Raw genomic sequence first — 27,248 nt, forward strand, 5'->3', positions numbered from 1 at the left:
GTTAAACTTTTAAAAAATATATACTCCTATTGATTACATTGATTTCAAAGAGGAAGGGAGAGGGAGACAGAGAGAGAGACAGAAACATCAATGATGACAGAGAATCATTGGTTGGCTGCATGCCCCGGACTGGGGATGGAGCCTGCAACCCGGGCATGTGTCCTGACCCAGGAATCGAACCATGACCTTCCGGTTCTTAGGTTGATGCTCAGCCACTGAGCCACTCAGTAGGTTGGGCTACTGAGCTTTTATAAGGTGGGGAAAGAGAGCAGAAAGCTGATTGGACAAAGAGTACTGGCTCACGCTGGTATCAATACCACAACAGCGTAGATCCTGCCAAGAAATCATTTGGACGCTGAACTCACCCACAGCCTCTCCAATGAGAACCTCCGCAAATATGACACCTTCAGGGTTCTCCCCACTCCTCCTTTCTGGTTGCTTTCATCCTCAGAGTGAGCAGCTTCTCCCCACATGCGGTACTCCTCTGCCCAGGGCACTTGCTGTAACTGAACCATCTGAAATGGCCACTCCATTTCTGCCCACTCGGGCCATGTCTGTTTCATGTGCCTATGAACTGCCCCCTGAGAAGCCTTCCCTGCCGTCTGTTACAATCCACCCCTCACTCTGGAGGCCGAGCAGTCTCCGTATACACAGCTCTACTTACTGAGAATGAGGGCTTGTCCATGCTGGACTGCCTTTGGTTTTCTGTCTGAGAGCAGAGACTACCTTGGTATCTCTACACAGCTGCTAGGCACTCTCCCTCCTCCTCCTGCTCTCCTCCTCCACCTGCTCCTCCCCATTCTCCTCCTCCTCCCTCTCCCCCTCCACAGCAGCTACAGTAGCCATAGCCACCCACCACGGCACCTGTACCAAGTGCCCAGCATCTGGCGCTCAGCAGCCATCATCTGACTTAACGCCTTCAACAACCCCGTTATTATTATTATTCTCTTTAGACCGATGAGGACACCGCCATATAAAGAGATCCAAATCATTTGAGGGTTCGTGTTAGACCCTGACTGAAAGCTCTAAGCTCACCAATGGGCCTCACAGCTTCTTCACTGAAACTTCAGCACGCTAATCGCATTGGCTGCACACCAGGGACCGGGCAATCTGGTGTCCAGGTGCTGAGCTAGGTAGCCAGGCATGAGCCTGTGTGTAGTCTCGGGGCCTGGTGTTGTAGAGCTCACACAGGACTGGTGAAGCATTTCTGAGTGTTGTTTTTTTTTGTGTGTGTGTTTTTTAAATATGTTATTATTGATTTCAGATAGGAAGGAAGAGGGAGAGAGAGATAGAAGCATCCATGATGACAGAGAATCATGGACCGGCTGCCTCCTGCAAGTCCCCCAATGGGAATCAAGCCCACAACTCAGGCATGTGCCTTTGACCAGAATCGAACCGGGGACCTTTCAGTTCACAGGCCAATGCTCTATCCACTGAGCCAAACCGGCTAGGGCTCTGAGTGTTTTTTAAGAGTCATTCCTTCCAAGCAGCCTCCCCGCTCCTCCGTCTGCTTTGCACCCAGAGACCATCTACCCTCTGTGACTGCTGCTGTCTGTCCTTGCATGGCTAAGTCCTGAACATAAAGCTGCGGAGACAATTCCTCCAAGGTCTGAGTGGGCAGTTTTAAACTTGATTCACTTTTATTTTACTTCTAAATTTTTACTTATTACATTGATTGCAGTGAGACTGGTCCAGATGAACACGTGTAGATTTCGACGCTACAAATCTGTATATTGCACCATGTGCTCACCTCCCAAAGCCAGATCTTGTTTTATACTCTGAAGACACAAAACCTACCCAACAGGTCAAGAAGGCAAATGCCTAGCGACATGATGGAAGACGGTCTAGCCCAGTGGTCGGCAAACTCATTAGTCAACAGAGCCAAATATCAACAGCACAACAATTGAAGTTTCTTTTGAGAGCCAAATTTTTTAAACTTAAACTTTTTCTAATGCCACTTCTTCAAAATAGACTCGCCCGGGCGGTGGTATTTTGTGGGAGAGCCACACTCAAGGGGCCAAAGAGCCGCATGTGGCTTGTGAGCCGCAGTTTGCCGACCACAGGTCTAGTTGGATTCTATTGATAGTGAGAGCCAGGGGCACCATGAAAGGCTTTAACACGTGACAGCGTGACTGCGGTCGGCGTGCTTACCAGGCCTTCCCCGGGTCTGATGTTCGGCAAGTGGACTTCCTCCAGGCAAGCACACTGGCTCATGACAGGGTCCGTGGTAGAGCGGATCGTTTTGTCACAGATGCCATTTAAAACCTTGACCTGGAGTTGGAGAGGCAAAGCGTCAGGAAAGGCTCAATCATTAACCAGGTTCGCCTGGAGCTGAATTTTAAAGCAACGCGCTCCACCTACAATCCTTAGCTCTGGTTGGCAATCATTTCGACAACTGCTCCATGAACGCATGGCCCTTTAACTCCCTGTGTGTCACCCTCTGTGGGAATATGCCCCTCTCAGCTCTGCCTCACTTGGGCAGCTTTCATACTGTCTCATTTACAACCACTCAGGCACCGGCTGGCAGGAGCCCCCTGTTGCTGGCTGAGAATCATCGATTCCCAGTCCTCTGTAACTTTTTAGTGATCATTCGCATTCTTTGCATTCCACATATTGACAAGGTACAAGTCGCTTTACCTGCACCTGTTTCATTTTCATCAGTTTTGTTTTTCAAAGCAGTTCTCGGTTTACAGAAAAATTAAACAGAAAGGGCAGAGTTCCCCCATACTTCCTTTTCCACCCAGCTTCCAATAGTTATATTTTTCTAGTATAAATAATAATAAGATATTATTAACATCTTGTATTAGTGTGTTACATTTCTTGCAGGTGATTATCCAATATGGAGAGATTATGATGAGCTCAAGTCCATAGTTGACACGAGGTTCTCTTTTGTGCTGTACAGGTCTGCGGGTTTTGACAACTGTAATAGCATCCTGTACCCACCATGACGGTATCATACAGAATAGTTTCTCTGCCCAAAAAATTCCCTGTGCTCCACCTCGTCATCTCTCTCCCTCCCCACCATCACAAATCCCTGGCAATCCCTGTTTTTTTCAGTCTCCATGATTTTGTCATTTCCAGGATGTCAAATAGAATTACACAGCCTGTGGCCTTCTCAGACTGGTTTCTTGCACTTAGGAACATGCATTTACGGTCTCTCCCATCTCTCTTCATGGTTTGGGAGCTCATTTCTCTTTATTGCCGAATACTCTTCAGCAATAAATTGCCCGGATGGACCACCGGACACTTTGTCTATCCCTTTAGCTACTGCAGGACATCTCGGTTGCCTCCAAGCTTGGGCAATTCTGAACAAAGCTGCTATCACCACATTCTGTGCAAGTTTTCGTAGATGTGTTTCATTCTTTCAGATAAATACCTAGATCACAGGGTTAAGAGTATGTTTAGTTTTGTAAGAAACTGCCAGGCTGATTGCCAAAGTGGCTGGAGCCCTTTGCATTCCCAGCAGCTACGGGGGAGGGTTGCTGTTGCTCCGCATGCTTGCCAGCATTTGGTGGTGTCGTGTTTTGAACTTTAGCTACTCTACTCCGTATATGGTGGTGTCTTGTTTTAATTCTCAGTTCCCTAATGTTGGACATCTCTCCCCATACTTCTTTGCCAGCCATATATCTTTTTTGATGAGGTGTCTGCTCAGATCTTTTGCCCACTTTTTAACTGCATTGTTTGTTTTCTTATTATTGAGTTTTGAGGGTTCTTTGTGTATATCTGCTTTTTAAAATATTTTTTCCGGCCTGGCACTTACCTATCTTTTCCTTCTCTTATTGCATTTCATGGACCAGAGTCTTAAATGTTGATGAAGTCTAACCTCGTCAATTTGGTTCATGCATTTGGTGTCGTACCTTAAAGCTTCATCACCAAACCTCAGGTCACCTAGAATGTCTCCTGTTCCTTTTCCAGGAATTTTATAGTTTTGGGTTTTAAATTCAGGTCCACGATCTTTTTTGACGGTGGCGGTGCTCGCATTCTTTGAATGCCAAACACTGACAAGGTGACATTCTGGAGACAATGGCCGGATCCCTAGTCAACGGTCTCCATGCAGAAATCACAGCGGGCACGTGTGGGCACCCCCCCCCCCCAATCAGATCCATCTACCCTTTCAAAATCAAGCAACCAAAACAATCAGGAAATTCCAAAGAGTGATTCTTTTTTTTTTCCATGGGGGAGAATCCAACAACTGACACTTTTTTAATTCCTCCAATTTGTTTAGCCTCCCTATTTATGGAGAATATATTTATAGCAGCTTCATTGCTGAATTCCTCAACATCAGTAGGAGCAATTCCTTATCAAAAGAGCACAGGCCAGCTCATGTCAAAAGGAGGAAACGATGATGAATAGTTACAAAATGCCATTGAACAGCCACGGCACATCCCCTGCATCGGAAGGCTTTTGCCAAGAATTTTTTTTGTTTGTTTTAATCAAAACCGTCCTCAAGTAAAATCGGCAGATCGGTTTCGCCCTGATTAACAGGCTAGCCATCAGTTTAAGTAAACCTCACACGGATGAAATGCTCATGGGGAAAAAACAAAAAGCAGAAGAGCGACCCCAATATATCCAAGTGCAGCAGAGGAATTTGCACAGTAGTTGGTCTTGTTGTTAAGTAACTTTTATTCTTCCCTTTCCATCTACATGAATAGACCCATATCCCGAGAGCCAGTATTTCAAAGTATATCCTGAAGTAACGAACCACAATGCACTTGCTTTAATTCCTGTAGTTCTCACTGTTTGGGGAAAGAGAATGTTCCAGTAACTTTGAGAACATATACTTACCACGGATAGAACTTTATCCTCCATTTCTGCTACGAGACAATCCTAAAGAAGAGAAGAAGAAAAATGAAAACTAAATACAAGAATTAAAATTTGACTAAATCTGTTGGCTTAAGCGATCTAGATATTTTTTGGTCTCAAGACTGTCCCCGACATGCCCCCCACCCTGCAGCCTGAGCAGTCCTGGATGGACAGGAGGCCGGACGGAGGACAGACCTGGATGGAGAGGGCAGAGTGGGCATGGAGTGGCCATTCGACTTCTCCTAAGGCTCTGCTCCATCCTGACCCAGTGGCCTTATCAACCCGGGGACCCATCTGACTGGTGAGTTAACCTGAAAACCTACAAAGTCACTGGGCTGAGATCCACCTGCTGGCCAGGTCAGGCGGAGAGTAGCCAGAAGCCAAGGTCCACAGAACCTGACGAAGGCTCCCCGATGTGACCCTGGGGCTCAGCTCGCACAGGGCCAACAAGCCAGGCATCCTTAGCGCTGGGCCTGCCTATGAGAACAGCTTTCAAGTAAGGGCTCAGCCACCCCAGTTTATTTTAAGCGCCACTGAGATGACATCAGATGGTTCTGTCCCTCAACAGATGCGAAGGGTTCAACAAAACATTCACGTACCCCGGTGCCAAAAATGTGGTCTGGAGGTACGCTACTAATGACGTTCAATTGAGGGCCGGAACGCCAGGCATTGTTTACTCAGCTTAAGAACAAAAGACCTGAAGAGGCATGAACTGGGTGAGCTGATTGTTGGAACCGCCGCTGTCCCGTCCAGAAGCAGCCAAAGCGAAACGCTCTCCACAGCTACAACCCGCTGCGGCCCAGGACTCCGGCTAGGAGGCCCGTGCACGCCGAGGAAAGGGAGACCAGCCATCCTTCCTGCTCTCAGCGCCGCCGAGTATAACCCCGGGCTGGGCCTTCCAGGGCACATGCTGGCTGCCTCATGTGCACGGAGGATATCAATCACCCCTGCTGGGATCATCAGTTTCCTTCAATCACAAGGTCATTTTGGGTCAGGCGGGAGAAGGGATGGAAAGAGCTACCAGTGTCTGCACTAGGTCAGTGGTCAGCAAACTGCGGCTCGCAAGCCACATGCAGCTCTTTGGCCCCTTGAGTGTGGCTCTTCCACAAGATACCATGGCCTGGGCGAGTCTATTGTGAAGCGGCACTTCAGGGAGAAGCCTGCCTGCACTGTGTTCATGCCATCTGAGCCAGCCCTAATAAAGGAGTTCCCCCAGAATCCTATTTCAACCAATAGGACTGAGGCTTTCCCCATCCAATTGGAGCTGCACAGCTCTGACCAACCAGAGCAGCTTTACTCTGACCAATCAGGACAGTGCAAACTGATCAAACTGTGAGAATATGGAGTCCTCATTTGCATAAAGACAGACCAATCGGAGACCAGGGGCAGGGACTTCTGTCTATATAAGCCAGCTCCTCTCTGGCACAGGAGAGTGTACTTTCCTTTCCACCAATGACTGCACGCTGTTCCCTAGCTGAGCTGAAACACCAAAGATGTCTCCATGGACAGGAGGGGAGCAGGCCACAGCAGAGTAGACTGGCACAGAATGCAGCAGACCCGCAGAGCACAGAGCTGAGCTATCTAGCCAGATAGGGCGCTGGCCCCAAGGCTGCCTCACAGCCCTACTGTATCACAATTGAGCTGTTTTACACTAAATAGTTTTCCTTCTTCACCACACCCCAATTCGGGGATCCCTATTGGCAATGAATTGTCACCAACAATCATCGTTTGACACACTCGTGAGCAAAACGTTCCCCTTTGCTAATTACTATGTTTAACTTTGACTCTTACACGGTCATTTTCATTGACCACAGGTAAATTCTTTAAAAAATCAAAATAGGAGGCAGAATATAGGGGGAGAGGGAAGCAGAGAAGAAAAAGAAAGCCGAAGGTGTCAGAGAAATAAGTATCTTCCACCAGGAAGGCCAGGACGGAGTGCCTAAGGCACCACAAGTGGTACCAGACTGGTTTTGTCTAGATGACTTTCCACATCATAAAACAGAGCCGAGACTCAGAGCTCCTTCTACAGTGCTGAGTTCCTGTCTAAGAACATGGCCTGAACGGCAAGTGCTGAAGCCACATGTGCCTTAAGTTCAATGGCTGCCAGGACTGGACCTCAGACAGCTGCGTGTGCAAAGCCAGACTTCACTCTCCATGTTCCAGGAACAAAAAGGAAGCGTCGGCCCTTCAGAACTGCACCTGTCACATGGCACAGGCAGCGAGGGGGAAAGGGCATTCTTTACTCTTTGCCAAATCAGCGGTGGGAACTAGTGTGGGATCAGAATTTTGGAAACAAATGAAACGCGAAAAAAAAGAATCACCTCTTCTTACATTTTATAGCCTCCATTCCATTCAAAAATATTTTATGGTGTCTGCTAGGTGCCAGGGAAAAGGACAAGAAGTGACCTTATGCCCTGGCCGGTTTGGTTCAGTGGATGGAGCGTCGGCCTGCAGACTGAAGAGCCCCGGGTTCGATTCCGATCAAGGGCATGTACCTTGGCTGCAGGCACATCCCAGTGGGGGGTGTGCAAAAGTTAGGTGATCGATGTTTCTCTCTCATTGATGTTTCTAACTCTCTATCCCTCTCCCTTCCTCTCTGTAAAAAGTCAGTAAAATATATTTAAACAACAACAACAAGTGACCTTACGAGCAGATGGTCTCATGAGAATTTTTTTTAAAGTTTGGGTCACAGAAACTAGTTAAGTTATAGGTTGATACCAATCTCCCTGGCCCTAGGCCTGGCCAATGAGTTGTGAGTGAAATGGACACGTGTCATTTCCAAACCAGAACATTCGTCAGTGTACAATCCTCCAAGGGCCACTGTCTCTCTGCCCGGGGACAAGGAACATGAGATGCTGGTTATTCTGCCAGCCTACGTCCTCAAGTGAAGAGCATCGGAGCAGCTCCCCAAACTGACCCCTTTGGATCTGGATAATCGGGAAATACACGCTGAAGTTGGCGATTCTTTGTTACTGCATCCTAACCCAGCTCATCCATCCTGACTGGTAAACCCAACCACCAGGGGTCAAAACGAAAAGAAGACTCAGAACAAAGATTATTGTGAAATGTAGTGACTCCAAAATTTCTATCTGGAAAAAAAAAAATTAAGTGCTCAAACATTTTAGAGAAAGTACAGGACCATTCGCTCAACTATTTGGAAAGAAGAGAAGGTAATCTTGGAGGTAAAAGCCGCTGGTTTGGTTACATTTTCAGAAACCATCTACTCAGTGCCTCTCATGGAAAGGCCTTCATCTCTCCCCAATTCTGACGGGGGAAACGGAGAGAGAGAAAGCATGATACTTCATACCTGCACGGAACCCTCCGAAGAAGAGGGAAGGGACAGGGGAGGAAAAGGCGGTTAGGAGGCCCCAGCCAGGCACTGACCTTCTGGACGGTGGTGGTCAGGTCCAAGCACAGCTGAATGATTTTGTTCTTCGTGACTGACAAGTCAGTGATACCTGTAAATGGGGCCCTAGAAAGCAAAAAATATTCTCTTTTAAAAAGTGGGGGTGTGGGGGAGGGACCCCACTGGGATCCTGCACTATGCCGACAAGCAGAGAGCCTCAACAAGCTGGCTTAAATTGTGTGTTGTGTAACCATTCCTCTCACGTAACACACAATCAGGTCTCTGAATAGGAAACAGAGAAGTGCTAGACAAAAAAAAAAAAAAAAAAAAAAAATTAAAAATGAGCCAAGAGAATAAATGTCCCTTCAGAAGTCAACCAACAGCCTTCACATGACCGAATAATCATTAATGTTTAACGTCTGTGAAACACACCGTTAGCACAGTTTCGCTCTTCTGTAAGCTGGGGTTAATTGGTCCCTCCCAGTCACTTCCCAGTAACTTCCAGAGGGGGGCTGGAGAAGCCCACTGACCCTGCAGGCCTGCAGAGGCCCCTCCTGCATGTGGAAGGCCAGGGGCAGGGACGGTGGCTCATGCTCCTAAGACGAAGCACAGGCCTGTCCCCTCGGGCCCTCCTCTCACAGGACGTCAAGCAGCCACAACTCACCGGTCCAGCCAGGACAGCAAGGCCTTGGCCGCGCCGATGAGCTCCACCACGGACGTCAGGAACTCGTTGGGGGGCTTGCGGGACGTGTTCCCGTCGTACGCGGGGCTTTTCCGCCGGCTGCTGATGTAATTCTGCAAGTTGTGGGAGGACGCACGCAGTTTCAGAACCAGGTTCTTCATGTTGTCGGTTTCAAGGCCGTAATTCTGTGGGAAATAAAACCAGACAGGTTGATGCAAAACAATGAGCCATGCCATCATAGCGCAAAAGCGCACTGAGTGACCCAGATCACTCCTACAATGGCCACCGAGCCCTCCGTCATCTACCCACAGCGCTGGCCTCACCTGCAATGGCCACACGGTCCCTCCCACAGCCTGCTCTTGCCTCGGGGACTTTGTTCTTGCTAGTTCCTCTCTCAAAATGCTCTTGGGACAAATCTCGGCAGGGACAGGCCCCTCTCACTAACATCCAGATTAGCCCAGCCAAAGCCGGTTTGGCTCAGTGGATAGAGCATCGGCCTGCAGACTGAAGGGTCCAGGGTTCGATTCCGGTCAAGGGCATGTACCTTGGTTGCAGGCACATCTCCAGTAGGGGGTGTGCAAGAGGCAGCTGATTGATGACTCTCATCCATGTTTCTAACTCTCTATCTCTCTCCCTTCCTTTCTGTAAAAAATCAATAAAAATATATATTTTTTTAAAAAATTAGCCCAAACGTCCCCGCTCTTCTTTGAGGCTCCCAGGACTATCTAGAGCAGAGCTCCCAACCTACTGCCATTGGAGTCCGATGACTCTGGGTTGTGGGAGGAGGATTCTGTCCACAGCAGGATGTTTAGCTGTCCTATACTCACCACATAGCAGTACCACCCCCTCCCCAGTTGTAACAACCAAAAATGTCTGCAGACATTGCCAAATACCCCTCAGATAGGGGATAGCGCCTCTCCTCTCCCCTCTCTGAACCCTCTGATTGGCTGCGCCATCCTCAGGGAGGCAGGATCCCTGAGGGCAGGGCTGTGCGCAGCTCACCAGGCTCCCCAGCCCAGCAGCCAGGAAAGCAGGGCCCCGCGTGGATGCATTTCCACCAGAGGACACTCTCCCAGAAGCAGAGCAGTGCTAACTAAATGTCAATTCGCCTGAAATGCAATTTCCGTCCCGGGAGCCTCTGTTCTTTCTGAACGATGCCCCACTGACTTGGTTGCTTTAAAAAAAAAAAAAATCCATTTCATAGGACAATATTGCCTAGACTCCCTGGCTGATAAAGAGCAAATTCCAGGAAACACCACATCCATCCGAGACGGCTCCGGCAGGAGGGGGGAGAGGAGCTTCTGTATTATCATCTGTTTAATCATTTTAACGAAAAAGCGGAGACCTTTCTGGGGTACATCACACCATGTCAACTGCAGCCCAAGGCAAGAGCGAGGTGCTGTTTCACCATCGGGACCAATGCCATGGCCCATGGGACCGGACCTTCTCTGTGCCAGGAACCGGGCTAAGCGCCGGACAAGAATAATCCGAGGCACACAGGCTGTGCCGGTGGAAATGATGTTTTCTCTGCGGGACAGAGACATTAAACAAGTTGGGCAGTTACACTGCTAACGGGTGGTAGGGGTAGGGTTTGAACCCGCGCAATCCGGGCCGAGGGGACGAGCTTCTGGTGGCGGTGCTGTTTGCCCCCCTTTCACACTCCTGTCCAAAAAAGAGCAAAGCGATCACACAGAAAACTGGACACGAAAAAAGGACAGCCGAAACCGGTTTGGCTCAGTGGATAGAGCGTTGGCCTGTGGACTCAAGGGTCCCAGGTTCAATTCCAGTCAAAGGCAGGTACCTTGGTTGCAGGCACATCCCCAGTAGAGGGTGTGCATGAGGCAGTTGGTGGATATTTCTCTCTCACTGATGTTTTTCTAACTCTCTATCCCTCTCTCTTCCTCTCTGTAAAAAAAAAAAATCAACATATATATTATATATTCAATATAATATATATATTATATATATATATATTATATATATATATATAATATATTTTTTTTATTTTTTTTTTATTTTTTCTTTTTAAGAAAAGGAAGAAAAAGGGACAGTCCAGTGATCCTAGATCCAGCTCTCACCAACGAGCCGGTTACTCCCGCGTTCTCTCCTGCCCTGCCCCACCCCCCCTACTGTGCCAGAGGCTTCCTTTAGGCAGCCAGGCCTCAGCCTTCTGGGGGCCAGCAGGCACACTCTGGATCTGAGCAATGCCTTTGTCCCCTGATCAGAGTGTCCCTTAGCCTCTCCTCTCTCACAGCCCAATCCCTTCTGCCCCAGGAGAGCATGTCTTTTTTTTTTTTTTTTTTTTAATATTTTATTGATTTTTTACAGAGAGGAAGGGAAAGAGATAGAGAGCTAGAAACGTCGATGAGAGAGAAGCATCGGCCAGCTGCCTCTTGCACACCCCCTACTGGGGATGTGCCCGCAATCCAGGTACATGCCCTTGACCGGAATCGAACTCGGGACCCCTCAGTCCACAGACCGACGCTCCACCACTGAGCCAAACCGGTTTCGGCGAGAGCATGTCTTAAGATCACGATAAACAAAGCATAATATACCGGGGAGCTCGTTTTTTTTTTTCTTTTTCTTTTTTTTTCAGGATGAACAATGGTAATAATAATAACAGTAAGGCTTTACCTTAATGAAAACTTGAACTAGCTTTTATGTGATGTTTCAATATATGTTGCTTCCTAGTCGAATAAAAAGTATTTTTTTATTTAGATAGAAATCTTGAAAAAGGGTTAAGTACCAATGCAAAGAAAAAAAAAACACACACAAAAACTCCCAGATCCATGAACTAAAAAACTCTTTTGCAAACCTTAAAAATACACCGTAAATGTCACAATAAAAATAAGTGCTCTGCATTAACAGTAATGTTCTACCAGAACTTTCCATTCATTCATTTCCCCCTCACTATCCTTCTCTAGAGACTCGCACATGAAATTGTCCTTGGACAGAGAAGACAGAAATGAAAAGATGGATTTGCACGTGGCTTTTCAATTCAGAGAATCAGGCTCACCGGCGAATGGATAAAGGGCCGCCGGACACAGCTGGTCCCGGAGGGCTGGGGAGGATCACTGAAGGGAACTGTCCCTCGTTCAGTCCATTACTCAGCTGCCATCTCACAGCAAGCCTTCGGAACTAAAAGCAGGAAAGCCTGCTTTCTGGTGACCCTCAATTCCTGGGAATGTTCACTACCAACACAGCCGTTACTTCTTGAACTCTCAGGGGATTAAATGTATGTGGGTGTTGCAAGAAGCTTTAAACCTCCACCTCCTACAAACCCACCACATATAATATTAAAATAGCTGCTTCTTATTAACTGTTCTTTTCATTGCCACTCAATTTGCTGGTTCTTTCTATTTAAAAAAAAAAAAAACAAAAAAACAAGCAATGAGACTGGAAGGATGAATCCATGTGCTATAATAAAACATAATTTTTAAAAGAAGGGAGGAAGGAGGGGCTAAGTTAGGCAGGGAAATTCCTTTCCCCACCACCCCTTCCCTCGATAACAAGAAAACAAACTGATGGTATCAGCTCAACAGAACTTCTGCTGTAGAGGCAGGACCGGGAAAGGGGTATTGACTAAAGTGCCCCACAATGAGAGGCAGAAAAGGAACAACTTCTCAGAACAGACTTGATTATTTTCACTAATCTTTTCCCTAAAACCTGTCTCCTTCAGAAACTGCTTGAAGATAAGGTGTCAAGAAAATACAAACGAGGCAGGAAAGGAAATAAGCCCCCCAAAGTCTACACACGTACTAAAAACTCTCCAGAGTTGTCACTTCATCTGAAGTTGGCCTTCGGGGCCATTTCCTGGTCTGGCAGAGACACACGAGGCAGATAAAACAAAACAGACAGATGCTCACTCTGCTGGTGCCTTAGATTGTATACATTCCAGAGAAGAGAAGTATTTTATTTAAAATATATTTTTTATTAATTTTAGAGAGGAAGGGAGAGAGAGAGATAGAAACATCAATGAGGAGAATCATTAGTCAGCTGCCCCCTGCATGCCTACTACTAGGAATGGAGCCCGAAACCCAGGCATGTGCCCTTGACTGAAATCGAACCTGTGACCCTTCAGTTCACAGGCCAATGCTCTATTCACTGAGTCAAACCAACTAGGGCAGGAAGGGAGACGTTAACACAACTTCTACCTTCTTTTCCTATTCCCACTTGTTCTGTCCATGAGCTAACATTCTTGATTAAGGAGTGTCTGAAACATCCAATCAAAACCATCTTATTGAGTTGCGTTAATTAAATTACAAACTAAGAAATATACTTTAATAAGCTCACAAGAAAGATCAAGTTAAAACAAACTGCGAGCAGAGATTACTCCTCCTGCATGATTTCTCCCCAGAGAAAGGGGTACTATCTTTTAACGATTTGGGTCAATGATGACCAATAAATAATCTTAAGGGTACAGAGCACGCAGACGCACCCTGAGCGAGGAGATGCATTACAGCTGTTTCATTTAATCACACATGTAGGTGGCATCACTTAACAAATGCACTAATTCCAACTTTGTCCACTTTCTCAGCTACTTCAACAACAAAAAAGATACATCTATCCCTGCCTTGGTGTTCAGGCAACTAGGGTCTGGTTGACTTGGAAAGAAAATGGAGTACAACTGCACACCATTTACTCTCTATCCCACCCTCCAGACCAATGCTATTCCACAGAACTATCTCCAGTAACGAAAATGTTCTCTCTCTGCACTGACCAAGCACAGCAGCCAGTGGCCACATGAGCTACCGAGCACTTGGCGTGTAGCTTGTGCGATGGAGGAACTGCATTTCATTTCATTTTAATTGAGAGTCGCGTGGCGACTGGAGAGAGCAGCCTGTCCCCGCTGCCCACTGCCCGCTGCCCTGGGATAGGAGGAACTGGGCTCAGACTCTAAGTGCAACCCTAGGTTGTAGCCCTGATTCTGTCTCATAATCCAAGTCTCTCCCCCAAGTCCCTCCAGCCTGCCAAGGTCAACACTCACAAAGGCGGTTTCTCTCCTCGCTTTCCCCCCAGGACCAGCTATCTGTGGGCCACCTGGTCACTGGTGTTGGAATCCTAACCAGTAGCTGGTCCCTATTCTAGGTTCCTATCCATTCTATATGCCCTTTTCTCTCCAAAACTTTCTGACAGCTTTGTTTTTTCCTCCCATCCCCCCCTTTCCTTACTCTAATTCTATTCATTTCCTGTCCATCATAACATCAACATCCGCCAAACCACGTTTACATAAAAACCCCTTTTATGACACCAGAGCCAAGTGTAAGTACACATGAACTAACTGGCCGAGGGAGGAATGATTCAAGGAATGATCGCCAATGTATAGATTATAAATGGATTGAGGGTGTGAATGGATTCACGGTGTAAATGGATTAAATAGATGATATAATGAATATATTCACTGCCATGAGGATATTTGAAAAGGAGATGATCTCAAGAAGAAATGATATTTTAGTCAAACTCTCTAAACCCCTCTCCCCGGCCCAGAAATGACCCATCCACAGGAGGCCTCCCTGAGCCTCGGTCAGACGCATCCCCTGGCGCCCAGCACACCAAGCATGGCCAGAAGGAGTCTGAGGCCAGAACTTTGTCTACAAAGGAAATGAGAAGGAAATTGTAGGAGATAAAACACAGCTTTAGGTTCTGGCGGGTGGCCAGCTTTGTTCCTTCCAGTCCAACGGCTGAAGGGGTAGGGGAAGGGGAACAGCGGGGAGGCAGCTGTTTTGTTGATTATCGCCCTTTCGGAGCCTCAGTCCCGTCCTCCTTCCCTTTCTCACTGCAGAGTCCGCGGTGGTTTCCCTGGCCCGAGGGCCCCACCGCAAGGCAGAGAGAGATGGTTCAAAAGAGCAAGCCCGGCTGACGTGGCTCAGTGGTTGAGCATCGACCTACGAATTGGGAGGTCATGGTTCAATTCCCAGTCAGGCCACATGCCCGGGTTGTGAGCTCAATCCCCAGTGTGGAGCACGCAGGAGGCAGCTGATCAATGATTCTCTCTCATCATTGGTGTTTCTGTCTCTCCCTCTCCCTTCCTCTCTGAAATCAATAAAAATAAAAGAGCAGAGAAAACTGAACAGCATTGTTCTCGGAAAGCATAATCAAAGTGAACTCAAACATGTTTCACTGTGTCAATATAAAAAATGCAGTTTTAGGACTCTTAGACATCTTCTGGGCAGTGCAAAATCACACTATCCACGGCCCATCCAGGGGGCAGGGAGAGCAGACACCCCGTTTCCCTGGAGACCCCAGCGTGAAGGGGGAGCAGCAGGGCCAGGATCAGAGGGCAGGGCGCCCGCTTGGCCACAGCGTCTCCCTCGTGGCGGCTCATTTATCAGATCACTTCCCCGTTATTTCTCTAAACAAGAGCATCTCCCAGCAGGAGACAGGGCTCTGTCCATTTTAAGCCAAAGAAGACGCCGAGGCAGCACGTGTTATGTAATCAGCGGAGCGCAGGCCCGGCTGGCCACGGCCCGGGCAGCACATTCTTTCCCTCGGTGATGTCATTGTATATCCCCCTGGCCCGGCTCTGAGCCCTGCTACCCCCGCCTGCATGCGGCCGGCCTGTGTAAACCCCGCATTCTTAGGCGGCACCAGGACAGATAGACCTGGACCCCAGCCCGTGGCAGCCCGTCTACAAACCCAACGCCCTTGCAGGTGTCCACAGCCCATACCACGGAGCCACCCCCACAGCCACAGGTGTGATGAAGAGTCAGATCCTGGCAGGACAGAACTCAGGCACGGTCAAGCCAGAGCCCAGGCATCTGGGACAGTGGCCGGCAAACTCATCACTCTGCAGAGCCAAATATCCACAGGACAACAATTGGAATTTCTTTGGAGAGTCACACTTTTTAAACTTAAAACTTCTTCTAACACCACTTCTTCAAAATAGGCTCGCCCAGGCCGTGGTGTTTTGTGGAAGGGCCACACTCAAGGGGCCAAAGAGCCACATGTGGCTCGCAAGCCATGGTTTGCCGACCACTGATCTGGGAAATGGAACCAAATCCATGTTTTTCCCATTTAGCTGCCATTTCATAGTGATTATTACACCCACAGGCATCAGTTACTTAAATATCACAAATGCCTGTGCGGAATAAAAATGCCTTTTAGGGGAACAAAAATAGACATGGAAATCAGAAGCCTTGTCATTGCAAATAGTAGACATTTTCTTTCAGGACCATCTCTCTTTTTATTCTTATGAAAGATTAAAAAAATCAGACTAAAGGAGTTTTTCAGTAACAGGCACACTTTTCCGATAAAGGGCAAGGTAGTCTTTTAGGCTTTGGGGGACCCATGGTCCCTGTTATAAATACTCAACTGCCCTTATGGCATAAAAGCAGGCACATATTATACTTAAGTGAACAGGCATGGCTATGTCTCAATAAAACTTTATTTACAAAAACAGACATGGACCAGATTTAACTCGCAGGCCCCAATTTTCCAACTCTTAATCTAGAAAATGATTTCTTTTCTTCCAACTCACGTCAATGAATCATTAAGAAGATAACGGCCTGACCGGTGTGGTTCAGTGGTTGAGCTTCGACCTATGAACCAGGAAGTCACAGTGCCATTCTCCATCAGGGCACATGCCCGGGTTACGGGCTCAATCCCCAACAGGGGGTGTGCAAAAGGCAGCCGATCAGTGATTCTCTCTCATCATTGATGTTTCTATCTCCCTCTCCCTACCTCTCTGAAATCAATAAAAAAAATATATAATTTTTTACAGATGATGATAAGCTCAATGGCAAACAATGGAGATGTAAGAGAACAAAGTTCTATAGAACATCACTGCGGTACAGATCACCTTTTCCTGAACTAACCAGTGCACAGAGAAGGTCCACCGCCTCCAACACCAGCTCCTGGTGTCCAATCCGAGTGACACCCAGCTCCTCGAGATCCTGATGGGCGATCCGCAGCAGCTGCTCACCGTTGATCTTCTCTCGCTCAAACTTGTGGACGTACTGCTGCAGGCAGTCATCTAACCCTGCCGGGAAAGCAGAGGAGGTCATCAGGGTCAGGTGAGTCTTTTCTCCAAGAAGCCACCCATCATGCTCCATATTCCACTGTCCATATACCATGTGTGCCAACTGAGGGACACTGTCAAGTGTGGCCTCACCCTCTCATCTCAGACAGATTTTAAAGGTGCAGCTTCAAGTTTCCAAAGAAATCCAGTTCAGTTATATGACGGTTACCTTCCCATCCCCTTTCAACTAGAAGAACACTCACTCACTCACCCCCTGAGGACGCACAGTGCCAGTTACCTGCACTGGACACGTGTGTGACTGTTCGCTAAGCAACTCTGCCTTGGGGACTCCCTCCCTATCCCGGCCCATGAGATCCCAGTGGGCCTGCCAATCAAGATGCTTTGCCACAGTATTTCATCTACCAGCCAGTACTGGGTTCTGGGATGACCATATGACTCACGAGGAACCAATGAAAATCTTCCTTGATATTTGATATATCTGACGATAGAGGCTCTTTCTTCCTTTCCAAATGGAAGCCATAAGGACACAACCTTGGGGATACTGGAATTTTCTGAAAATAAATCCATGTGTGAGAGAGAGAGAGATACATGCCTGTGCCTTACAACTGAAAAACTTCTGATGAAAACAGAATCCAGCAGTGGTAAATGGGTTAGCTTAGGGGGATTCTCCAGGCCAAATAATACTGCCAACAGGGTTGCATTCCAATGTTCTTATATAATGATTAAAATAGGTAAGCCAAGTAGAACTTGGGAATCTTTATTCCTGGACAGAAAACTCTCTGCTCAACTTGTGTTAATGGTTTTGCTGAAATAAAATTTTACCAAAATTGGCTGAACTAATAACAAAAGCCATATAGTGTTTTATCCCAACACAAAGGATAAAAACTCAATTTAACTAGAACAATGAATAGGAAAGGCATGCTGCTGTCCCCTCCCTGCCACACTCACACACACACACACACACACACACACACGCTCTGCTATGTGGGTCCTCTCTGGACTAGAAAGGTAGACAAAAGTCTAGCACTTACTTCGGGCAATACTAAAGTTTGTTGTCTTTTCTTTTCTTTATTGATTAAGGTATTACATATGTGCTCTTATCAACCTATTGTCCTCCCCCCCCCAACTCATGCCTCACCCCCCTGTTGTCTGTGTCCAAAGTTTGTGGGTCTTAAAATCCAATGCGCTAGGCTAAACCGACCTCTCTGCCCCACAAACTTTCCCCAACTGCCTCCTGATAAGATAAAGGAAGAGGAACAATTTCCTGATAACCCTTTGGGGCTATTAAATATAGAAAGAAGAGGTAAGAAACAATAAATTTTATGGTAACCAGATGAGTTGTCATTCCTCTCTGAAATGACATCTGTCTAGCACCGTGGTCGGCAAACTGTGGCTCACAAGCCATATGCAGCTCTTTGGCCCTTTGAGTGTGGCTCTTCCACAAAATACCACAGCCCGGGCAAGTCTATTTTGAAGAAGTGGCGTTAGAAAAAGTTTAAGTTTAAGAAATGTGTCTCTCAAAAGAAATTTCAATCATTGTACTGTTGATATTTGGCTCTGTTGACTAATGAGTTTGCCGACCACTGGTCTAGGACTCCATCACACTGCAAGCAAGGTTGGAGACATTGATATAAACTTTGCTCCACTGGGACCGCCTTGAGCCACAAGTGGTCTCCATGACATGTGAGTGGAGCAGGTTGTGGAGGCCACGCAAGTCAGCAGGCATTTATGACGATGCTCCACCTGGGCCACAGGGACTGGGTCTCAGCATCTGGGGCCACCCAGGACATGGACAGAGGGGCAGCATCCATCAGCAGCAGGCAGCTGTGACAATGACTGAGGGGAAAGGAGAGCCTCCCGAGAACTCTATGGCCACACACAGACGTCTGAAGTAGGGCTCATGGATGCTGTATAACCTATCCACAGTCACAGAGCTTGCTAGATGCCAAGAGAAGGATTTTTATAGCCGAGTTTCCTTCAGCTTCATGCAGAAGAAAAGAGACTGACTTCAAATCAAGGTCTATTCGGCAAAAGCCCTTTTGCATTCTACCAGCAAACACAGGGTTATAAAAACTCCTCTCCAACCATCTTCCTAAATAAGCAGTAAGAATCACAGTATCTTAGACTCCCTTAGAAGGTACTTCAGAGCTCAATGAGTCTAAAAAGCTGAGAAAGTATGGACCATAGACTAATTCTTTTGAATTTTATCCTAAATCACTTAGCCAGTTCTAAGCCAGATCATGACCAATATCCCACACTCGTCTCAGTCAAGATGTTCTCTTCCTTTGCCTATTGTGATGGCTGAATTGTGCCTCCTCAATATTCTGATGCTGAAGTCCTAACCCCCAGTAACTCAGAACATGACTATTTGGAGATAGCATCTTTAGAGAGGAAAATACATTAAAAAGAAGTCTTATGGATGGACCCGAATCCAATATGACTGGCATTCTTATAAAAAGAGGAGACACACAGAGTGAAGACCATGCAAGGACACAGGGAGAAGACGGCCGTCTGAGAGCCAAGGAGAGGGGCCTCAGAAGAAACCATCCCTGCCGACTCCTTGATCTCTGACTTCCGGCCTCCAGAACAACAGAAAACAAATTTCTACTGTGTCACCTACCCGGTCTGCGGGGCTTTGTTATGGCAGCCCTAGCAAGCCAACATAAACCCAGGAACATTTTCATTCCTATCCACCCACATGTGATCAGCTCTTCCCTAAACGAAATAAACAAGGTCCAATGACCAACTGAATTGCAACTTGTGTTCACTGTGTCAAACAACTTTCATGTGCAGAATAAATTAGCCCGTTATAATTAAACGGAAGAAACCATGTACAATGGGAGTTCATTAAACTTCACCCCTGAATAATAAGAAGTAGAAATAAAGACAAGGCCAGATTTCTCTTTCTACTCATTGTGAAAAGTTTCACTGAAGAGGCAGCATTTCAGACGTAACTTTAGAGCAATGAAGGAAATAGTGTAGACACAGAAAAGAGGTTGAGATGGGAGAAGGGATGAGGATTCCAAATTGGATGAAGGGTGCGAAGGATCAGAGGTTGAGAACCGACAGATACAGAACATTTCCCCCAAAGGGGGCCAGAATCTCTTCAAGGGCTCTGAGGGAATATGAATGATCTCTCCTCAACTAACCAAACCCTCTCCGACATGCAGGAGAATTACCAAGCAGAAACCACCCTTTGCTTCCCACCCAAAAACAGAATCCAGGGTGAGCTAAGACTTTCCCCTCCAGGGACACATAGATGAATACACTAGCTTTTAAAGAGTATTGCCCCCAGTTTCATTATTCCAATATGTTATGGCCTATTGTTCGGTTATCCTATTGTTTAAAATACAATTAAACATTTATAAATAGCTGAATCAAACTATTATGCAGTCCCACAAAGAAGGGAAACTAAACCCCCAATTTCAAGTAAACTGGGTTTTAGCATCTACAATAAACCTGACACCTTACCTATTGGCCTATGGGCCAGTTCTTTTGCTTTCTGTAAAGGGAACGTACAGAAAGCCCAGCAGGACAGGGAGAAACACATAATTAAATAAAAGGAAATTAAACACATTCCATTGACACACAAGTAGTTAAGCAGATAATTCCATGTGAAAAGAATCATGACGTAGAGGCTCCCACAGAGCGGGAACCAGTGAGAGGGCCCGGACTTCCTCCACTGCCTCAGCCTGGCTGCACATAACCCTCCACTCCCAAAGCCGTCCCAAATGCAGAAAGGAAAACAATGCTTATGATTATGAAAGACACCGTCTTCTGATTTATATCAGAAAATGGCAGGGCAGCAACTAAGAGCCTGAACGCCAACCTCAGCCCCACTTCTTGCTAACGGCATTACCTCAACGGCCTCCTGTGTAAAACAGGGGCAATAACACCACCTGCTCACATGGATCTGTAACAAAAATCAAACTGTGAGCCTGAAGGGCGTGGCTCACAGTTCGATTCCCAGGCAAGGCACAGGCCGGGGCTGCGGGCTCGATCCCCAGTGTGAGGCGTGCAGGAGGCAGCCGATCAATGATTCTCTCTCTGTCACTGATGTTTCAATCTCTCTCTCCCTCTCCTTCCTCTCTGAAATCAGTAAAAAAAATATTTAAAAATGAATAAATAAAACGTACACCAAAGAGCCGAAGGCCGGAGTGACCCCGCAGCCTAAGGTGCCGCGTCCCCTCCAGAGCACCAGCCTGTGCCGCAGCAAAGGCAGGCGAAGGACACAGCGGCCTGCATCTGGTGGAAACGGGGGACTTTGGCCTCAGCCCTGCAAAACTGACGTCCAAACAACTCCCAACGTCTTTCATGCAAAATCCGATGGGATTGACAGAGCGTACCAAATACTGTGGGTGAGGCGGGATCAGGTGTTCTGAGGTGTAGAATTAAGAGGGAAGCTAAGCATACAAAATGAGAGCTATTATAGCAGCAAAAGGTGAAATGTCACTTACTGCGTGGCAGATACCTTTCCAGAACCGATGTAAATAAATCCCGTAACCTCCCTAATGTCCCCACATCAGTGTCCCACATTGGAGATGAGGGGCTGAGGCACAGAGAGGGGAGGTGACCTGCCCAGGGCCACACAGGACCAGGGCTCACACCCACGGGGACTGGCACCGGGGTCTCTGCTCTTCACCTCCAGACAGGATGTTCACAGATGTCCCCTTAACTGACCCAAGGAAAGTAGAGTTTTACGTACCAGGAAATCGCACAAATCATTAAGCTGACTTTGTTTACTGCCCATCATGGCCATCAGAAATTTTAATGGCCATGTGAACACCACTGGGTCAAATGAGAACATTAAGAAACTGGGGATACCAGCTCCTACATGGGGAGCATGTTATCAACAAACAGTCTGCAGCATTCGGTGTGCCTCAGGCACTCTCTCAAACACAGGGGAGACTGAGGGACTCTGCTTTCCCCCCAAGAAATCTGGATGGAATTCTTTTGTAGCCTCTTCACTCTTGAATGTGGCCCTAGAAACTGGTCCTTTAGGCCAGAGGTGAACAGACAGGGTAGTGATACACCAATAAAATTGGCAGCCTTTAAAGGATTAAATATCTGTGGAATTCACAAGCCTCTCCGCCTATATTTCCCAAAGTTATTTTCTAAAAGCCTGAATTTAGAAAAAACAAAAACAAAAACAAAACAACACATTTTCTGTATGCCATTCGCAACCCAGAAAATGGCAAAGGCAGAGAGAAGCAGTACTATGAACAAAGGAGAGGTCGCTGTCAGTGCAGGTGCACACCTACCTGTATGTCCCGAGGCTACACAAAAAGAAAAAACAAACCCTGCCTGCGATCCGCTCCCAAAGTAGAGAGTAGTCCACTCACTCGGCTCATGTACCGACTTGCATCCTCCCACCAACAAAGACGAACGAAGCACCTGCCCCACGGGAGCGCGCTCCAGCAAGGATGCGGCCACACCGGGAAATACTAGGAGACTGGAGGGCCCACTCCCCACAGCCCGGGCCTCTGGCTTTGCCTTGAGACAGTGAACTGAGAAGGCCCTGAAAGAAAACTTGTGGGGGGAAGGGACAACGAGGAAAGAAGGAAGATGTATTATGAAGCTATTCCCCTCCATTTTTTTCATTGTTTCTTTTACAGAGGGTTAGAAAGTCTGGGAGTGCTGCTCCATGAAAGAGTGAACCAAAGAGAACGGGGTGGGAATGAGGAAGCAGGTGCAGGACAGCAAGGAGGGAGGTGAAGCTTGGAGAGCAAATGCAGGTTAGAGGGCTCCTCTGCTTCCACTGAGAGCCCAAAGGGCCTGGGCAATCATTACCAAGACGGGTCCTTAAGCGAACCAACAAGCACCGAGACCTTTTCCATGGGACGTCCCACCCCACCCTCACCCACCACCACCACCACCACCACCACCACCACCACCCAAAACTCAAGGGTATTTCACTCCCACCACCTCCATCCTCTCACTTCCCTGTTTCTTGTTTTAGAGAGGCATGGCAACACAAACCAAACAAAAGCTTTCTGCTTGGGAGTTCTAAAAAAAAAAAGAGAGATTTCCCCAGAACAAAGGTTTATTTCCATCTGAGTCAGCTTTGAGATATATACATATATTTAGCATCAACAAGACACTACCCTCCAGCACTTGTGGGAGGAGGGGGGCTTATGAACTCTTTCGGGGAGTCCCATGAAAAGTATGGTCAGTAGGTGGTCCTGATGCGGGCCCACTGACAGAATGACATTCTCTTCTCATGAGCTTCACTACATCCCGTTAGTCATCCAAGCAAAAACCATGGCTCATATTCCTAAGAGGGGATTTCGCATGAGTCGTATGCCTGATAGAACATCACACACCGGGGATGATATTTTTTATGAAAAGGCAGCCATTTCATTTGAAATTTATTTTTATAATATATTATTTATTATAGTATATATACATTCTGCCAAAAAGCAGAGAATGGCATGGGTATACAGAAGACTCGAAAATGGTTTAAATTCAAGTCTCAAAAATTAGTTAAGAAACACAGGAAATGCTGAGGATATGCACTATACTAGATGTTCATCTCTCTAGAAGAGTCTTCGGACAGATCTTTGCCTGGCTGACTTTCTTAGGTACTTATTGTCTCAACTGAAATACCACCTCTCAGAGAAACACTCTCTGGCCATTCAACCTAAAAAAAAGTCCATCTACGTGCCTACCGATGATTGTTGTCACGAACTCAGCGCTAACAGAAATCCCCCGTTTGGGTGCGGTGAAGAAGGAAACTATTCTGAACAATCAGCTCAGCAGTGACACAGCATGTCTATGAGAACAGCACAGCCATGGAACTGCTCCACAGTATTACAGCCCAAGTGTCAAACAGCAGGGCTGGGGGACAGCGAAGGTAGGAGGTGGCTCTCAGACAAGGCCCCAGCTCTGCAAGAAGTCTTCCATGTTTCAGCTGTAGCTGGGGAAATGCAGTCTTCAGCCTTCAGTGGAAAGTGCCAGAGGACAGCTGACTTACACACACACACACACACACACACACACACACACACACAATTTCCGCTCCTGGTCCCTGATTGGCCCATTCTCTTGCAGATGTGGATTCCAAATCCTCCCATTTTGATTAGTCAGTCCCAAAAGCCATGTCCTGATTGGTTTGAATGGAGCCACTCTGATTGGTTGTAAAGGTGCTAATGGGAATATAGCCGTACAGCTCTGATTGGACAGGGAAAGTCTCAGTCCTATTGGTTGAAATACAATTCCAGAAACTCCTTCCTAAGAAGGGACTGGCTCAGCTGGCAGGCACTTTAGTGCAGGTTGCTCTCTGAAATGCAGCTTGCACGAGAGGCACATTTGAAAACAGCTGGTAGGCTCTGTTCTTACACTGGAGCCCAGTCAGCCACCAGGAACCTTCTTCTTTCCCATATGCATCAAAATCACTTCTGTCATACCAACTTTTTATTTTCTTCTTAAAACACCACTACCTGAAATTACCATGCTTATGAGGCTCACAGTCTTCTGTTTGTCTCCTCCCTCTAAACTGCATTAAGTGAGAGTCTTTGTCTACATGTCTCCAGCTCCGTGCATAGACTCTTGCTCATAATAGACATTCAGAAAGTAACTGTTGAATTAATGGAGAAGGAATGGATCCACACACTCCAAAACAACCAGAAAATACAATGGGCGTGGTGTCAGACAACTTGACTCAAAACCCAGCTTGATTTCTTAACCTCCTGTGTGTCTAGGACAGCTACTTACGTTGACACCTCACTTTCCTTAGCTTCAAACTAAGATAATAAAAAGTATTGTGCTTAAGAGTGCTTTGCAACTTATGAAGTACTCTGATATTGTTATTAAAGACATCTTGAGTCAATATATTTATAAGTGGCATGAAGGAAAGGGTGAATTAGAATACAAATAAGTGAGTTGATCTTGCAAGAGTAAACATTCTCATCTTTCACCACATTTTGCAACTACCTTTCTTAGCTACTGCTCAAGTGTGGGACAATTTGTTTACAAATTATAGTAGAAAGTATAGTGTAAAGACCCAGGTTCAAGTTCCTACTCTACCATTCGACTTCCTTAAGTACTGACCTCCTCTATTATATATGAATAACCCACGTATCTTAGAGGACTACAGTGAAGATAAAAACAGAATGCTATGCATTGCACAGCAGGGTATAACCCACTCATGTAAGTCTATGTTAGAATTCTGGCTCTAAGGCCACATGGGCACCATTGGATCACATAATGGCAGGAGCCCCATCCCACTGGCAATAGTGACAACCTAAAAGCTTCTATGACCAGTCACACATTTTTATGCTACCTGATTTTTATATTAATACATAATTCACATCCCATAAAATTCACCCTTTTAAAGTGCACAATTCCGGGATTTTTCATATATTCAGTGTTGTGTGACCACTATCTAATTGGAAACTATTTCCATCATCCCAAAAAGAAACCCATACCCATTAGCAGACACTCTCCACTCCCTTTTCTCCCTAAGCTCTGGAATCATTAACCTTCTTTCTAGCTCAATGGGTTTGCCTATAATGGGCATTTTTGCATGGAGCCTTCAAGTCTGGCTTATTTCACTTAGCACCATCTCTTCAGTGTATCCATATTTTAGCATGTTCAATACTTCATTCCTTTTTTATGGCTGTCCCATTGTATGGCTATACCATAATGTTTAATCCATTCATCAACTGATAAGACACTTAGGTTGTTTCTACTTTTGGCTATTATAAATAATGATGCTATGAGCATTCTTGTACAGATTTTTATGGGAACATATGTTTTCAATTCTCTCAAATATATATACCTACCTAGAAGTAGAATAATTGAGTCATATGGAAACTCTATGTTTAACTTTTTGAGGAATTGCCAAACTATATCCCAAAGGGACTGCACCATTTTTCATTCCTACTAACAATTTATGAGGGTTTCAATTTCTTCATATCTTCACCAACACTTGTTATTATACATCTTTTTTATTAGAGCCATACTAGTGGGTATGAAGTAATACTTTATGGTGTCATCAGATTTTAACATCCAAATTTAAAATAAGCCCTTAGAAATAGAAACCAAATGCCAGAGAGCAGGGAGAAAAATCCAGATTACACCAAGGCAATATTCCCAATCTTCAGTCATTCAAGAACCAACTTTCTGATTTTGCCAAATTTCAGTGTCATTTCTACTATTATGTATTTAGTTGTTTTTTTTAATGTGTTTATTGATTTTTTAGAAGTGGGGGGAGGAAAAAGAATAGAGAGATAGAACCATAGATGGGAGAGGAATATCATCAATATGCTGCCTCTCGCATGACCCCTACTGGGAATCAAGCACACAACCCAGGCATGTGCCCTAACCAAGAATCAAACCAGCGACCTCTTGGTTCCTGGGTCAATGCTCAACCGCTGAGCCATACTGGTTGGGCTATGTACTTTTTTTTAAATTATTATTTAAACATCATTGTTAGCCTTTAAATCACTGTTATAAATTGGCATCACTTGCCATAATTAGAAAGTACCACAAACATAGATATGATTAAGAAAAAATAATTAGCTGGCTATAATTGTCTCCCAGGTCCTGCTTCTTCATGTTAAAAGGGAAATTGCAAGTGACAGGTATTGAAGAAATGCTAGCTGCAGTCTTCCTTTGGCCTAGTCAGACAATCTAAAATCATCTCTAGGACTATCACAGGCTCCTTGGAAGATGGCTGTAACATTTCAGGAAATACCTTTCATATTTCCTGAGAGAAAAAAATGCGTTCTGTGGTGATAATTATACCGGGGGGGGGGGGGGGGACAGAATAATGCTCCAAACAACTGTCATATTTGGGTAGCCCGTTACACTTGGCTGAGAGGTGTCCCTTCTTTGTGTTCACATTTCCAGTAAGTCTGACCATGCTCTCGCTGCAAGCACCTGGCTCTTCAAGTTTCAACAAAAACAACTTTCAGAGCAAATACACACAATACAGATGAAAATAAAGAGCACCTGCCATTGGTAGGCAAGCCCAGACAACACGACCTACAACGCGACAAAGTGGGCTTGACTGACAGCACTGGCCCCGAGTGTAATAAAAGCACAATGCCTGATTGTGATCACATTCTTTCAGCCTCCCTCCCCCAGCCTGACACACACACAAGTTAGATTAAAAAAAAAAAAAATTCAGGGACAGCATAATTGGGCACCTCCAGATTCGAAGACAAATTATCATCTGTCATCATCCAAGCTTAGTAAAATACTAAATAGCATCATGCATTAAAGAAAAAAGAGTGAGTGTTACATTTAAAGATATCCCACTGACTCCTTGGTTGGACATTCCAACTGAGCCCTCAGCTCAAACATTCCTTCCAATGGGAATACCTACCTCCCTGGCTCTCAACACTAAATCTCGCTTATTATGAATCACGACACCTTTGCTTTCTCTTCATAACACATCTCACTTTATAAATTAATGAGAGGCCCGAGGCACGAAA

The 27,248-nt window shown here is 46.2% G+C and overlaps 1 protein-coding gene across 1 annotated transcript in view; it reads right to left on the reverse strand.

The window, feature by feature from the left end:
* The window catches only part of CNKSR3 (CNKSR family member 3), a 70,291-nt gene that overhangs the window by 13,158 nt on the left and 29,885 nt on the right, over window positions 1–27,248 (reverse strand). Inside the window, exons 2-6 of the mRNA XM_084889404.1 lie at window positions 16,646–16,809; window positions 8,814–9,016; window positions 8,188–8,275; window positions 4,786–4,827; window positions 2,152–2,271 (exon numbers count right to left, since the gene is read on the reverse strand). Of these exons, the coding sequence (XP_084745530.1) occupies window positions 2,152–2,271; window positions 4,786–4,827; window positions 8,188–8,275; window positions 8,814–9,016; window positions 16,646–16,809 (617 nt within the window). The remainder of the gene's footprint in view (window positions 1–2,151; window positions 2,272–4,785; window positions 4,828–8,187; window positions 8,276–8,813; window positions 9,017–16,645; window positions 16,810–27,248) is intronic.

Source organism: Pipistrellus hanaki (assembly GCF_964339955.1).
Source record: "Pipistrellus hanaki genome assembly, chromosome: 7".
NCBI classification, from domain to species: Eukaryota; Metazoa; Chordata; class Mammalia; order Chiroptera; family Vespertilionidae; genus Pipistrellus; species Pipistrellus hanaki.